Genomic DNA, 16251 nt, shown 5'->3' with positions numbered 1-16251 from the left:
TTTGGGGGTGAGGCATAACTGCCTTGACATTCACACATTTACAGAACTCTAGTCCTTCAAGGGAAAAGTGTTAAAGCGTAATGTTGGTCAATCCTTCCTCCGAGGTGCTGCTTCCTTACTCCACCCTACACACCTATCTCACTCCACCCCATCCTGCTTTAATGCTCCCAATCCTCTTTGTGGGAGAGTGACGTCTGCTACAGTCAGAAACAGAGTTAAGCTCAGTAGCCACCAGGGTGACGGAGTGGAGAGAAGCTCCCAGGATGGAGGGAAAACAAACACGGCTGGGACCAACTCAACTTCTCAACCTGGGAGTGTGCTGAGGTTCCCCTTGAAAAGGAGAAAGACTCCTTTTCCTGCTTGCTGGCCTTGGTTCCTTCCATAATGGAGTGTTTTCAAACTGGAATATGAACACTCCTGATAACTGACAATATTTTTCAAGGGGTATTTTACTGATAGTGCGTACTTAAGCCGCAAGTTTTTCCCTGCAAAACTGAAAATTTTATGATTTGGTTAAGCTGCTGCTCAGAGGGCAAACTAGCTGGCAACAAGAACAAGCCTACTGGTGTGAGCATGCAATCAACTGAACAACACATGGAGTGTCTCTTGAGGTCTACCAATGTTTACCTGGAGTGCAAAGTGTGATTCTAATTGTATGCAGAAAAACTGAAGAGGAGTGTGTGTGGAGGTCACAGAGCTGGATTTCCTAGAGATGGAAGGTCATGGATATGACCGCTTTGGAGAGAGTGACAGGGACAATTACCAGATTGATTACAGAAGAATTGTAGGAGACATGGAACCAGCACGGCCTCGCGTCTCAAACAGAGATGGGGAGCAGTCTCAACACTCCTTTTTGACTCATGCCTACCCGCCGTCATATGGACATGGACATGAGACTGCAGCCCAGAGGTACAGCGCCACACGAATCCAGGCTGGATATGAACCAGAAAGGTCAGTGTCCACACTGAGTCATCATTGCTTTCAGTTAACAGTAGCTACTCTCAAGGCATAGTACCATGAAAGGACAAGTAAATGAAATATTCTCACTTTCTGTTGGCAACATCCACTTCCCATTCCAATCTATTTATCGGCAACCTTGGCAGCCACCCAAATCCTCTTACCTTGTGTGCTGCCGTCATGAGTATATAGAAGGAGTTTCCATTGACGGGGATATGTTCCTGTCTGCACTCCTGATCTAGGCACAACAAGAGTTACGCAGAGGTCAAGACAGAAATAAACATCAATTAATCATAAAGATTTAGTAAATTTTTTAATTGTTATTGCTGTCAGACTGTTTACAATCTGTCAAATTACTTATGAATCTGAATTATTTTTTTTCAAAGAAATGTTTGATTTATGCATTGTTGTGGCTGTTGCTTGTTAAAATGTCGCAGGTGGCAAGTTCAGTTGATGTGTTCATGTTTCAGCATGGCCGACTACTTGATCAGTGGAGGAACAGGTTATGTTCCAGAGGATGGACTCACAGCACAACAACTGTTTGCTATTGGAGATGGGCTGACTTACAAGTAAGACTTTACTGAAGCACACACACTGCTTACCTACTTAGACTACTGTAAAAATGCTCTCTACAGCACTACCACAGACTTATGAAATGAGTTTCATGGTAGCTAAAACTTACAGTGATGACACATCTGCTTAGGCTTTAAATGGAGGATTAAAATGAGTAACAGTACTTTAAGGGATTCTGAGTGGTATCATCGTTTAAAAGCAGTATGCTGGGGGGTGGGGGGGTGTAATGGTGTTGGTAGGAATTTAGTGTGGAAATAGCTATCAGGGTAGCTTCCTTTGTGGGCGTGTGTGTGCGTGTGTGTGTGACAAAAAAAAATAGGGAAACACAGAGGGAAAGATATTAAAATAGAGCTTCACTTCATTGTCAATTTTATTACAATAGTTAGCAAAACAGTACAAATGACTTTTTTTTTTTAGATTACATTAATGAGACATTATATTAATGTGGCCATTGGGCGCAGTCTTACTCATTTTAAATATATTATTATTATTATTGTTATAATTATTACTATTATCTACTTTCTTTCCATTTTCAGTGATTTTCTTATCCTCCCTGGTTTCATAGATTTCACGTCTGATGAGGTGGTGAGTAATTTATATGAGTTATTATAGGCAATACTCTTTTGCTGTTTGTCGCACAACATTTGCAAACGTATTGATACCCATAAAGCTCCTTCATATACTTGCTTACATTCTAATCATAAACACCATTTTATTTGAGGTTATTTTATATGACAGACTCACACAGAGTACTACATAATTGTCATAAACATCTTTTACAAAACAATCTGCAAAGTGTGCTACAAATATATATTGAGTCCCCTACATAATTACTAAACAATAGAGTCCATCTCTTTTTAATTATGTCCTTATATGAATACAGTTGGCCTTTGCAGTTTGTTAAAGTGGATTAATGAGCAAACCAGTTAGAACCAAGTTACACATCAGAGAGGTCAAAAATCATTTTAAATTTAAATTAGGTTATAAAAGGATACCCCAAACTGAGAATATTGAAATAGAACAACACACGTTACAGATTTCTATTCTAAAAACCAAAAACAAAACAAAGAAAGAAAGCTGCTTATTTCTACTTTCCACGTCCCAATTGTTTGTTAATTTGTTGGTCTTTCAAAAAATGTTAATAAAGAACAGAACGCTGTTTGTTGCATGACAGAACATGAAAAAGTTAAAAGGTTATGAATACCTTTTTAAAGCCCTGTTCGTGAGTACTGCACAAACAGTACTCACGAACAGTCAGGTTACAACTGCAGTCAGGTTCCTACTGCAATCCCCTTCACAAAAGCAGTTTCAAGAACTGACACAGCAAGAAAAATATTTTGGCTGAAACTAATAGAAATTTACCAAAACTAGAATCTTTTGAACAAGATTTCTGGTTCTGTTCAGATAATTTTGAGGTTTGTGGTCCCAAACATATGAGAACATATTTATTTCCCTTTCTCTGTTTTCAAGGTCTGCTGGGACATTAAATTAATTTCATGCCTGGTCACATGGGTGGTTGCCTGTTAGCAGGTGTTCAGAACACACATACACACTTGCATCTTTTAGCACTTAAGAGCTAAACCCAGCAAATAACCCTTCACTGTGTCCAAACAGCCTCTTACGTGTACTCCATTGTAGTTTTGAAAACTGTCACAGTGAAATTATGGTTCACAATTTTCATTTTATTTTAAAGGACCTGACGTCTGCACTAACAAGAAAGATCACTCTGAAGACTCCACTCATTTCATCACCCATGGATACAGTCACAGAGTCGTCCATGGCTATCACCATGGCAGTGAGTACAGACTCTAAACACATGCACTGTGCATCTCAATTCATTGGGACATCAGTTAAAAAGAAATTTAAAGCAAAACTCATTATATAGAATCATGCCACACATAGAGATATATTTCAAGCATTTTTTGGAATTACTTTTATGGTTTGCATCAGATGAAAACCCAAAATTAAAGACAGAAAATTCATATATGAAAGGATTTTTGATAAACTCATTTAATATATTGTATAGAAGGAGGACAGAACAGTGGCTCAATGGTCCCAAGTTTTCTCTTCTGATTTGTGCCTGTGTCTGTAACTACCCTGGTATTGCTATGCTTGATTGGCTAGAAAAATTTTCAGGCCCTAAACATAGGGACACAAATTTCATTCAGAAATCTTTTGTACTTGCTCGTATAAACCTCATCCAGGAACATGGAAGTTTGTTAAGAGGAAGATGAGAGACAGCAAACCAAACTATGCAAATAAGCTGAATGCCTCAATTAAGCTTATGCTTGCTTCCTCATGAGGAAGTGCCACAGCACAAACATTGGTGCAGTAATACAAACTAAAGAAAGACCTGGCCAGAACTCTAGTGTTGATGTACTTTTTGGCAAACAGACATTGCTGTTTAAACATCTATTTTCTTATATAAAACTAATATTTTATGAGGAAATTTCAAGTTTGCATCCGCTGTAAACCATAATCATCACATATAAATGCTTTAAAACGATCACTGTACTTGTTTGATCCACTTAGGATGATTTTCATTTTCTTGTCAAACACCCTGATGTAGTACATGCACCAGTACATGGTATTCAATTCTGAACCTCAGAGGCCAGTTTCCTGCATGTATTAGATTTGACCCTTGTTTTGCACACTTTATTGAAATCAACATGTTATATCCTTCTGCAGATCTTGATGACATGCTAAGGAGAAAACCCACCTCTTAAAACATGCATGACACAGAGTCTCAAGGGCAAGAACTGGTCACAGCAGCTCTGATTAAAACATGCTCTTGACCTGAATGCTGACCTAAATAAATTTTCCATTTTTATCTAATGGGGTATTTATTTTTCCTTGTTTCCATCTGGGTGATGTTAGCTGATGGGAGGGATTGGAATAATCCATCACAACTGCACTGCTGAATTCCAGGCCAATGAGGTGCGAAGAGTCAAGGTAAAATGATAAAATAAGTCAATATAGACAAAATCTTTTATCATAAAAATAAAATATGCCAGTGGAACTATGACTTTATTTGTTCACAGCATGGACAGCAATTAAGCTACACTGTGAATAAACATTATATGTTTTTTTGTTTTTTTGCCAGAAATTTGAGCAAGGTTTCATCACAGACCCAGTGGTAATGAGCCCACATCACACAGTGGGTGACGTGTTTGAAGCTAAGAGACGCCATGGTTTCTCTGGGATCCCAGTGACAGAAACAGGCAAGATGGGCAGTAAGCTGGTTGGCATTGTGGCCTCCAGGGATATTGACTTTTTGTCCGAGAAGGATTATGAGAAACTTCTGGAAGAGGTGGGTCTCGAGTTGTTTGAACTGGGAACACATTTTTCTTGTGAGCATATCATGTTACACCCATTTTGCTGTCATTTGAAAAAGTGTATTAACATCAATCAGTCTTTACAGTTGAAATATTTTCTACTACAGGCCATGACAAAAAGGGAAGACCTAGTTGTTGCACCAGCTGGAGTCACGCTAAAAGAAGCCAACGACATACTGCAGCGAAGCAAGAAAGGTAACGATTTCAAAATGTTCTGCTGCTGAGAAGAAAATAAGTAGGATAATGAAAGCCACCTCCTGGTTTTACTGATTTTAAAATTTGATTTTTTTTTTCAGGAAAGCTCCCCATTGTGAATGACAACGACGAGCTTGTTTCCATCATAGCAAGAACTGACCTGAAGAAAAACAGAGATTATCCTCTGGCTTCCAAGGACTCGCGCAAACAACTGCTGTGTGGGGCTGCCATTGGTACCAGGGAGGACGACAAATACAGACTGGACCTCCTCATGCAGGCTGGAGTGGATGTGGTGGTTCTGGTGAGTCTTGAGTATTAACTGTTTCAGATTTTGATGGATGACCTCATATTTGTTAAGGTAAACTCTTAAAATTACTTCATAAATCTTATCAGTATCATTAATATTTTTTGCGACAGATTAGTCAAAAACTAATTATGAAATAGTTCAGAAAATCTAAATTCTGTAAGTTTCAGAAAGTAATATATAGAAAAATATATTTCTTTTGAATATCACAAAACTTTATGATTATACTGGAACTGGTCATTTAAAGAAATAATAATAATTTATTATTTATGAGTAATAACATCATATATTTTGAAGATTAATTTCTTTCAAGAAAAATCTTTTTAATGAGAAATTACAAAGTAGACTTAATTATTAAAAGTATTATCAATGTCTCTCTTTTTTGTTGGAATTAATACAATTTTAAATATTGCATGTATGATTTTGTGATATGTAGACTTGATCTTAAAGATTTGTAAGGAAAAAGTTTCTCTTTGACTATTTTGTTTTGATATAAAAAATAGGTCATGAATAGTTTGCGTTGAATGTGTTTATGAGTTAATGCTTCAGCCTTCACCCTTTTCTGGACTATATATAATTTATTTACCTATTTTAACTGATCATCTTAACTATTACTGTTGGATCCTGTTTGATTTACTTTTAATATTTTCCCTTCAAGTTTATCATTCATGTTAAACTTTATTTATTTTTCATAAAAATAAGAAACAGCAAAACCCTTCTATCTATGAATATTAGATATTTTGAAATTCATTCAGCAAGAAACACATCATACTGTTATTGATGTATTCACCACTGCCAGCAGCTAAAGGTGGAACCTGCAACTAACTCATTGCAACCAATTTACTTTCTGAGTATCAGAAACATGTTTATATTCATTAGAGAAAAATTTGAGCAGAATATTCCACCTCTGTAAACTAATGAAGCCTCTTCAGTTTGAATGGACAAAAATATCACAGTTTAGAACAAGGTCACCAAATGTAGGTCACCGTCTCTGGAGTTTGTTCTCTCATTTTACTATTTATTCCTGGGGTGGCCATGATTCATCCTGGATGAGTATTATTTGTATTTTCTGTCAGGAACAAATTCAAATAAATGTATTTCTGTTTGTTACAAATACGGTACCTTTACTAAAAGTACTTTTTTGTGCTCTTTGGTGCCTTGGGTACAGCAAAGCTGCAGCTGAGAGCTTTTTTTTATTTTTTATTCAGCTTTACAGGACACGATGCATCCATCAATGAAATCCCCTTGATTACTAATAATGTTAGGATGGATGAAAGTGCTTTGTTGTTTATGTTACATGTTTTCTAGATTGTTTTTAAAACTATAAAAAGAGAAATGCATTTAGCAAAATTAAATAGCCTGTTCTGGATCTATCTTCTGATTGCAGGACTCGTCTCAAGGAAACTCAGTTTATCAGATCAACATGATAAACTACATTAAACAGAAGTATCCCGATCTACAAGTGATTGGAGGAAATGGTGATTGTGCTTTTTGAATTACATCACTTTGACCACATTTGTTTCCTTCATCTTTCAGCTGTTCTCTGTTCCTCTGTCTCTCTCTAGTGGTGACAGCTGCACAGGCTAAAAACCTCATAGATGCTGGTGTGGATGCGTTGAGGGTTGGGATGGGCTGTGGTTCTATCTGCATTACCCAGGAAGGTAAAAAATTAAGCTGACGACCCAAATGTGACCAAAATAACCCTTTGAGTTTGTGAAACACTTCCAAAGATCTACATCATTTACATGTCAACTACTTATTTCAGTCTTATGTTGTTTATTTCTTCCTCAGTGATGGCATGTGGACGACCTCAAGGAACATCTGTTTATAAAGTTGCAGAATATGCCCGGCGTTTCGGAGTACCAGTAATCGCGGATGGAGGCATTCAGACAGTGGGGCATGTGGTGAAAGCTCTTGCCCTAGGAGCGTCTACAGGTAGAAATGGGCAGGAGTCCTAAATATTTACCACTTTCTTAGGTTCAGTGGGGAAATAATGATTGTCCCCATCTTGCAAAAGAAGTGTTTAACTGTGGACATTGTTGAGCAAAATGTTCTTGCCAAAAGTTGCAAATACTTCACTCCAAAGTTTTGTCCAATTTTATTTTTTCATCAGTGATGATGGGGTCTTTGCTCGCTGCAACCACTGAGGCTCCTGGAGAATATTTCTTTTCAGATGGTGTGCGTCTGAAGAAATACAGAGGAATGGGCTCCTTGGATGCAATGGAGAAGAATAACAGTCAAAAGCGTTACTTTAGGTAAAAATGTTTACGGCATTGTCGTGGGTGGCTGATGGCTCCCCATGGTGCCTATAGAACGAAACCACTTAACAAATTACTTTAAGCTAGCATATTTAAAGAACAACATTTTTTGTACATTGTACATTTGTAATTGACTGTTATTGTAAAATAGTGCAAAAAATATTTTCTCTGTATGTCTTGAAGTGAGGGAGATAAGGTGAAAGTAGCTCAAGGGGTCTCAGGATCAGTTCAAGATAAAGGTTCTGTCCAAAAGTTTGTTCCGTACCTCATTTCTGGGATACAACATGGCTGCCAGGACATTGGAGCCAGAAGTTTGTCAATTTTAAGGTCAATACTTTATGAATTAATTTATTTGAACTTTTTGTAGTGTGAAATCTTTAGCAAGTTTTCACTATGTGTGTTGGGTTGCAGGTCAATGATGTATTCAGGAGAGTTGAAGTTTGAGAAGAGAACCATGTCTGCTCAGATGGAGGGAGGAGTTCATGGCCTCCACTCGTAAGCATTTCCCTTGGGTTTATATCTCTTTTATTGTGCTTTAGAATTTGTAAGAGTGTGTTTATATTGCCATCTGTGTGGGACTTATGATTCTTGACTTTTATCAGCTATTCAGTTTTTGCTTCCTTAATTCGCTTTTGTCTGAGCTGGAATAAAATTAAGCTGTTGCAACATCAAAACAATCTTTTTTCTTCTTCTTTTTGCCTTCTTGGTATCATGTTAGATATTCTTTTTTGCCATGTAAGTACTTTCATACCAACATCCTCATCATTGCTTGATTCATCTGTGCTGAACATAGCTTTTTACTAATAACATTCATGATCATGTTTTTTTTTTTAAAATTCAAATTGTAGTTACAAGAAGTGGCTTCAATGAGGCAGGAGGACGAGGAAGTATGCGATCAGGACCAAATGTCCCGACCCCAGCTGCAGTGAGCCGATGCAACGGACTCATGTGAATAGAGAGTTGACACCAAGATGATAGAGTATTGATAGGTTCTCTCTTTGAGTTAAATCAGGATAAACAGCAAGATCATAGATGACAAAAAGTCAAACTACTGGACACATGGATCATCTGATGAACTCTTTTCTTTTTTTCATGTTTTTGCAACGACGGAGGGCTTAAAAAGTTGTAAAGAAGACATATTTTAATCAATAGGCACATTTTGAATTTGAAATACAAGAGGCTCTTTGCATTTGAATTTAATCTGATAGAAATCTGTGTATATATTTTGTAGAAAAATACCAAAGCATTTTATTTCACAAAGTTCAAATATACACCTTTGTAAGAAAGTGTTTTCAAGGCTAAATAATTGGTAGTCTCATTTTTATGTCATTCCTGATGTCCTTGATTTGTACCTTACGTTGTCTATCTTCTACAAAAGTGTTTATTATTAGCATGACAATGACTTGGTATTTTGTCTGTTCATGCCCACCATTAAAAAAGAAAGTACCTACTGACTTCACTTTTCATTGAAACAATACAGATTTTTAAAATATAATTTCACCTGTTAAATATTTATTGCTTTACTTATTTTGAACTATTACAGAGTTTTTTGCATTAGTATAATTTTTTTTGTGCTTTCTTCAATTTGGTCATTATTATCTTTGTTACCATATAAAATTCCAGGAAACTGTCTGAGATGTTGCATCCAGTTAAGTTTATTTAGCTGCTCCTTCTAAGAATTTGGCAACATCATTATTGTTCTCATCTACATAAAATAAAAAAAAAATACCCAAGTTGTAACTAGCACTGTCAGAGCAAAACAAAGTATTTTGAAGTCAACATTGTGACACTGTTGTACAGTTTTTATGTGTATTTTGGTATATAAAGAAGAAAATATTTCATTCTTACTTCTCACAGATAGTCAAGAGTATATTATAATATACGTTTGATCTGTATGTTTGCAGATAAATGAATATATAATAACCTTAATACTTCCTAAAATCTTTATTGTGAATATGCTTTTTGACCTCTTGTATTGGAAATATTGAGTTTATGAGAGGAATAATAAAATGTACACTATGAACATTATGTGTCAAATTGTTAATACAATAATTAGCAGAATGACAGTGTCTCAATTAGTTCAAAATGAAATGAAGTCAGGTATTTATTGAAAGGAAATACTTAAAAATTTTACTTTCCTCCATGGCAAAGCTCTAAATCAGATTTACAAGGTTTGATTTCATTGATGAATGTGTGCAACTTAGATTCAATGGAACAACTAATTGGAAACACATTTCTAACCCATATAAATAAGGATCTGATTAATGCAAATGTATTCAACAACAGGACTGTCTAATTTCTGTTTCTGGAGGTTTTGCATCATATTTGCTATTGGTAATCAATTAAAGTCAGCATGGTTAGTTATCACAAGTTCTGACTAATATGTGGTCACTGGGTCTTTCACATAAAATAGTCTGAAGAGACAGAAGTCAGATTTTTTTCCATTGAAAATTTGTTAACATTGAAATGTGTAGAACATTTAGCATGTTTTAATCTCATAAACACACAAGTGTAAGTCCTTAAGATGGTTTGTCGAGTTCGTGGTTCTTCTTCATTTTGCACCCAACACTAAACTTTAAAGAGAGACAAATTCTGTGACAGTAAAAGGAATTATAAATGCTATATTTGGCTTGATTTTGTGCTGTGAAAGAGAAAGAAAAATGCCAACTCTACTGAATGGCTATAACAGTCATTGCTAAAGCTTATCTTAACTCCATTTGGTGAAGAGAGTCAAAGATTCCAAAGAAAATACATTTTTTCCAGCCTTTATTTCATTTCCCATTGTTGTTTCAGGGTTGAAATTTAGACAACACATTCTTGCTATGCAAATGTTTCCCTTACTGAAACAAAAACTATATACACATATCCATTGATAACAATAAGAAATTGTCTTATTTTCCCAGCTATGGTTTGTTGAGTTAATTATGAAAACATTCAAATTCCTTGTAGTAAAGTGAGATCTACAGGACTTGCACTGCTTAAAATTTGTAGTTTCAAACTTTATATTAAAAAATTCTGTTTATTTTTGCCATTAATATTTTGAAATTAACTGATTAAATGGCAGAACATAATGAACATAGAAAAGTTGCTAAAATTCCCTCAGTGGAAACGTTTTGAAGTTATTGGGTAATCACTGTATCTTTTTTTAAATTTGAAGAGTAATAGCAATCTCTAAATTAAACTGCAATAAATGGCAAATGGAGATGTGGAGCAAAGATCTTTAACTTCACACCATTTGCTGGACAATAGTCACTGAATATATGTTTGTGTCTTTCATAGTCTCTTTGGTCAGGATTAGACAACAAATATAATTAAGTATTTGCAAGAATTCATCCAAGTTGTTATCAGAATATCCCACCCAAAGTACGAAAAGCTTACTTGATCTGTACTGCAGACAGAATATCGTTTTTGTCCATTTAACAGGAATTTCACATGATAAACTTAAACTTGAGCTTGAAGTCGTTATTTTAAGAAACGTTTGTAAGTTTATTCCAAACTAATGTTCTGAACAAAAGCATAGAGCAGATATTCCGCTTGCAAACGTTTGATGCTGTGCTCTGATCTCTAAAGAGTGTAAAGAAAGAATAAGAATAAAAGTGTAAAAAAAACATTTTTGCAAGGTACACAATATTTACAGAAAATTATTAGGCCGTGTTAAATTAATAACATAAATTCTACCTACATTATAGGTGATAGTCTATTTATTATTTTAAACTTTCTGTACACTCTCAGTTCTTAATTCTTAACTTGCCTGAACTTTCAAATCTTTTTACAATTCAATAGTGTCACTGCACATACTCAGGGCGTCAATTTGTTTGCACACATTAACAAACTCTGCTTGTACTGCCATATCCCATTCAAGCTGCTTGCTTTCACTTAGATGCTTAGTCACTGGCAACCGGCCGGACCCTTTACTGTCTTGGGATGCTAAGCTCAGAGTTCTGTATTTCCTGTGATAAGACAGAGAGGGTATTGCCCTTGGAAAGTTGCTTTGGGTAATACTTTGCCCCCTGTTTGTCCAGGAATTTGAATGAAACTTTCCAGTTTGTTTTGGATAATTGCACAAACCTTGGGTTGAACCAGTAATGCTCCCTTTCCAGTCTATCTGACCCGTTGGCACAGGTGCTTTCCTGTGAGACATCAAACTCCCATGTGGTTGAGAAACTCTGGAACTGGATGTAGCATTCTCTTGATCCACGTCTCCACAAGATGAGGCCCGGTATAGAGTATCTACAACACTTTTGGGCCCATGGTTTAATGATTCCTGGGCAGGAGAGTTCAATGAAAAACTTGAGGAAGTATGGAATAGTCTTTGTGGACTAAAAATGCTGTGAGAGAATAAGGACTCACTAAAGAGAGCCTGGTCAATGCTGCGGGACAAGTCTATGGGAGATGGGGGTCGGAGATCCCCAGTGGAGTCACTATCTGTACCTACACTATCAAGTGATGATAGCTGGAGCTCGTCTGCATTTTCAGGTTTGCTTGGTGGTTTTTGAGGTGTGTGTAAAGGCAGAGTACTCTTGTTTGGACTGTGCTTGTTTGCACAGTCTACTTCACTTTCAGGATTGTCAACCATTGAGCAAAGAGGAAGCGCTTCTGACTGCTTCTTGGCATCAACATTGCAGACCATCAACCTTTCCTGCTTAACCTGGGACCAGGACTCATGAGTGGAGAGAGCTGGAGAACTCACTTCTTCCTGTGAGGGCCTACTGTGTCCTCGCAAAGGGGAGTTGCAGGATAGACGGGACCAGGATCCTGGTCTGCTACTACTTATGGTTTTCAAAGAGGGGTTGTTGTTACAGAACAGAGGATGTGTGCCAATAATGCACAATCCCACACCCACTCCAATCTCACAGAACCTGTAGCCAATCTGGTAGCCCCACCAAGGCCACGGCTCAAACCCAAAGCCATCAATTCCACCCAAACCAAGAGCATGCAAGATCCCATAAAGCTGAAAACCACCACATCCTAACAAGCACAATGAACATCCTATCCCAGCTCTTGCTGCTCTGTCCCAGTCTTCTACCTTGGAAAAAGGGCAAATTACAGGGCGTACCAGTTCTGGTGATCCGCCAGCCTCTCCATTTTCACTCAGCCTGTAAATGTGTTTTGTGTTTAATTGTTTCAAGCAGTAAAAGATGAGGTAGGAGAATGAAAGAAAGATGGCTATTAAGACAAACAAACCCTGAGGGAACAAAATGACCACAGTGGGGAGACTGTGAAACAATTGGAGGAGTCCAACACATCCAAGTGAGATCATAAACTGCAACAGGCACATACATAGCAAAAGACAAGGCTTCGGCAAGGCTGAAAATGAGGTAGAAATAGCAATAGGTAGTGAAAGATAGCTGCGTGAGTGCAAGGACAGGAGGAAGAAAGCCAAGGAGAAGGCTGATATTAAACAGGGCGTTGGTAATTCTGAGAGCAATTGAGTGACCAGAGGAGGAAGACGGTCTTGAGAATTATAAGCGTCATACACCAAACTGAAACCTTGGATGCCTGCAAATGCCAGGATAAAGAAGTGGAGCATTATAAAAAGTCCAATTCCAGGGGGGCACCGTAGAGGCAAGCCTAACAGGCAAACCACAGAGATTAGGCAAATTAAAGTAAAGACAGATCCCAGACCATAGATATGTGCTTCCCATGCAAAGCCCCATGTTGCAAAGGCAGAATTCCAGTCTGAATACAGAGGGACCAGAAGGGCAGGACTGATAGCCAGAGAGGGGAGCAAGGGCTCACTTGGTGTAAAATCCTCTGGATAGGTGGGAGTCCAGGACTGATCTGATGTTTTACAGGGCGTGGTGGGTATATCCATGTCACCCTCGAGCAACAGTGTGCCAGTGGCCTTTGGGACATTCAGGCTGTCTTTCCTGGAATCATCTGTAAAGAGAAGACATTGTGACACAGGAAAATATTGTGCACTTACTACATTTTTAGAGCAGCTCATGAGATTAGACATTAAATTATATTAAGTAATTAAATTATCTGTCTAACCATGTCCTATTATTTTAAATTCTTTTTATTACCTATTTGAATAACAGCAAAATGATTATGTCAATACAAATTATAAAACAGGCAACTCAGGCAATCATCTCTTAATTCCAAAGGCTTTGGCTTTTAAAATGAGACCAGAAGTGAGCAGCGAGTGTATGTGTGAAGTTAATCCATAATAAAACAGAGCAGGCTTGCAACTGGGAAGCTCTAAGTGGGTCACACAGAGAGAAATGGGAGCAAGAACAAGTTGTGTGTGTTGGTGTTCATGTGAACATAACTGACAATGATTTGTTTATTAGCCAGTATTGACCTGATTACTGATTTTGTTTTTGGGATATAGTTATTAAACAAGGTCAAGATGTGCTCTGCTATGAGAACCTGGTTGTATTCTCAATCAACGTTAAATGATTGATTCTGTATACAAGAGATATGAATCTCTATCTGGTCATGAAATAAAAGGCTAGAATGTGAAGCTGGTCAGAAAATTAAATGTGTCTTATTTAGAGAACTTTGGTAAAGATGAAGTCATTGTGTTAATACAGAGTCAGCAATCACTATTACAAACAGTGGGTGTTAATCTCATCAAATATCAATATTGCATGGATAGTTTATCTTGTGGTCCAACTAACAATAGCTAAGCTACATTTGGTTCAGGTGATTTGTAATTTGGTAAACATTACTGGAGTAAAACATGCAGCTGGAGGAAGAACCATGTATTCCAGTTTTGTCAAAGTGCACTTCCCCCAATCATGTAAACACAAACTCCCCTGACAAGTGACTGTGAGTGCATACAGTAAATACTGGTTTGAGGCATCTGATCACCATTGCAGCTTTAACTGCGAGTGATCAACATGGCACACTTTGTGAATGCAATCACTGTGTTTGCGAAGAGTTAAATATTAGGGAATTCAAATGTAATGAAAAGACTAAGAAAGGAAGGTAACCAAAAGCAACAAATTATAGTTGCAGTGAGAGTAAATCCCAGTGGTTACAAAAGATATTAAACATTTGATGAACACCAAACATCTGCACCAAAAATGCTGCGGTGACACAGATTCTGTTGTGAGATGCTATGTGGTCAAATTTACAGCTGTATTAGTCAAGTATGAGCTATCAGTGAGCTCATAAACCACTTTCCTGTGAAGTGAAGACTTAATTCTTACCTCTGGCTCCCTCTGTGCTTGTTGTTACTCTGGTTAAAATAGTATCTGCAATAGAATTTGTCCCATTTAGATTTTTCTGTATGGACATTGGAATGCCTTCAGTCCGTCCCTCATTGTTTGTTGCTGGTGATGGAGCTTGGTGGTCTGGGTTATTGTCCGGTCCAATAAATGGTGATGAAGTTGAGTTCCAATCAGGTATGGGTGATGGAAGAGAGTTAGAAAAAGGTAAAGGAAAATGAATATCAGAAATTTCATTTTGCAATGTTGTCAATGTTTGCTCATTCTCTCTGATTTGTGGAGGATGCTCTGCAGACACTCGACTTCTCTCAGTTGACAGAAAATTTAATGTTTCCTTTGTTGGATTTTGTAGAGCCTTTCCTAACAAGATGTTTCCAGATGTTTGTACACCCTCCACTAGAGTAGTGTCCTTTTTCAGAATGTCTGAAGGCTTTGATGTGAGTCTTTCATCATTAGGATAAAAAGGAGATGTTTCAATATCTTCCTGAATGTCACTATATTCACCAATTACACCTTGTCTGTCTAAGTCCTCAGATGACGAGAAGGGCCAATTCAAAGGGTGATTCGGGAAGTCAACATTTTCAAGTCCAAACATAAAACTGTCTTGTGCCAAACTTGACTGGCGAGGTTTTTCTGTGGGCTGTGTAAGAAACTGTATCTCTTGGTAGTAGTCAGTCTCTCGTGCTTCTTTGGTATTTTCTTCAGTGAAAGCGGCAGCGTGAAGTAAGAGAGAGAATGAAAGAAGGAAAAGAAAATAAATATTCCACAGTGATCCCATGCTGAGGGTCTGCAAGCTTCACTGATTGTTGTCTGTTCACATGTTTGGACTGTAAACATCAGGATGTCAGTGATTCAATTTGTGACAAACCTGGAATAGAATTGAAAGACAAATGACGCCTCTTCACATATTGTACGTCACCAAGGTATTTGCAATAAGATAGAATAAATTGCATCATGTGGGTTGTGAACACTGCAAGATTACAAAGTAAAAAAAATATTTAAACATTAGCATGTAGCAGTGCTATTTTCTTAAAATCATTCAGATTTTAGTTTTCTTACCTCATAAGTGATCCGTTCTGCTGCAGCCTTTTCAAGCATATAAATCGCTCTGTGCTGCTTCATGTCTGCAGTCTCGGTCTGCACTGCACTCTGTCTCTTTTCATACTCACTGTGCTGTGCCTCTCTTCTCTTCATCAGCCAATCGACTCATGGGACAGACCCCACCTCCTCCGGCCAGCCTCAACCCTCCCACATGCTGCCGCTGGACAGAACTGACAGCGAGACTGTTTGCAGCAACATCTAGATGAGCATTGTCTCCTTTTTTGGATTCAGGCACTGAAATCCTTCTGAGAAAAGAGTGCTCGTATAAAACGAAAGCCACAAGCATGAGATAAGATCCTTAGCATGCTCTTTAGGCAACCCTGGGGTATTCTCTATTTAAGAGATATGCTTAT

The 16251-nt window shown here is 37.5% G+C and overlaps 2 protein-coding genes across 5 annotated transcripts; one reads left to right on the top strand and one right to left on the bottom strand.

The window, feature by feature from the left end:
* The first annotated feature begins 225 nt into the window (after positions 1 to 225).
* Positions 226 to 9077, top strand: LOC102227261 (inosine-5'-monophosphate dehydrogenase 1a). 3 transcript variants are annotated; one of them, XM_005802056.3, is made up of 16 exons: positions 226 to 951; positions 1428 to 1526; positions 2067 to 2115; positions 3224 to 3325; positions 4408 to 4482; positions 4634 to 4840; positions 4973 to 5060; positions 5162 to 5361; positions 6752 to 6842; positions 6930 to 7025; positions 7156 to 7299; positions 7478 to 7619; positions 7806 to 7949; positions 8034 to 8117; positions 8341 to 8357; positions 8471 to 9077. In XM_005802056.3, exons 1-16 carry the CDS (start codon positions 713 to 715, stop codon positions 8572 to 8574), a joined length of 1881 nt encoding a protein of 626 aa, XP_005802113.2. In that variant the 5' UTR covers positions 226 to 712; the 3' UTR covers positions 8575 to 9077. The 3 variants fall into 3 exon arrangements, with proteins under 3 accessions (XP_005802113.2, XP_023200879.1, XP_023200890.1); XM_023345111.1 differs by having other exon boundaries at positions 4634 to 5060; XM_023345122.1 differs by lacking the exon at positions 226 to 951 and having other exon boundaries at positions 1449 to 1526; positions 2096 to 2115; positions 4634 to 5060.
* Positions 9078 to 10380: 1303 nt separating this feature from the next.
* Positions 10381 to 15994, bottom strand: prrt4 (proline rich transmembrane protein 4). 2 transcript variants are annotated; one of them, XM_014469874.2, is made up of 3 exons: positions 15857 to 15994; positions 14780 to 15665; positions 10381 to 13502 (listed from the first exon to the last, which is right to left on the bottom strand). In XM_014469874.2, the coding sequence occupies exons 2-3, from the start codon at positions 15573 to 15575 to the stop codon at positions 11392 to 11394; spliced, it is 2907 nt and encodes a 968-aa protein (XP_014325360.1). In that variant the 5' UTR covers positions 15576 to 15665; positions 15857 to 15994; the 3' UTR covers positions 10381 to 11391. The 2 variants fall into 2 exon arrangements, with proteins under 2 accessions (XP_014325360.1, XP_023200040.1); XM_023344272.1 differs by having other exon boundaries at positions 14780 to 14923; positions 15857 to 15992.
* Between the last annotated feature and the right edge of the window lie 257 nt (positions 15995 to 16251).

Source organism: Xiphophorus maculatus, chromosome 2 (genome assembly GCF_002775205.1).
Source record: "Xiphophorus maculatus strain JP 163 A chromosome 2, X_maculatus-5.0-male, whole genome shotgun sequence".
NCBI lineage: Eukaryota > Metazoa > Chordata > Actinopteri > Cyprinodontiformes > Poeciliidae > Xiphophorus > Xiphophorus maculatus.
Note: the sequence above shows the minus strand (reverse complement) of the source record. Positions and strands in the feature narration are given on the sequence as shown.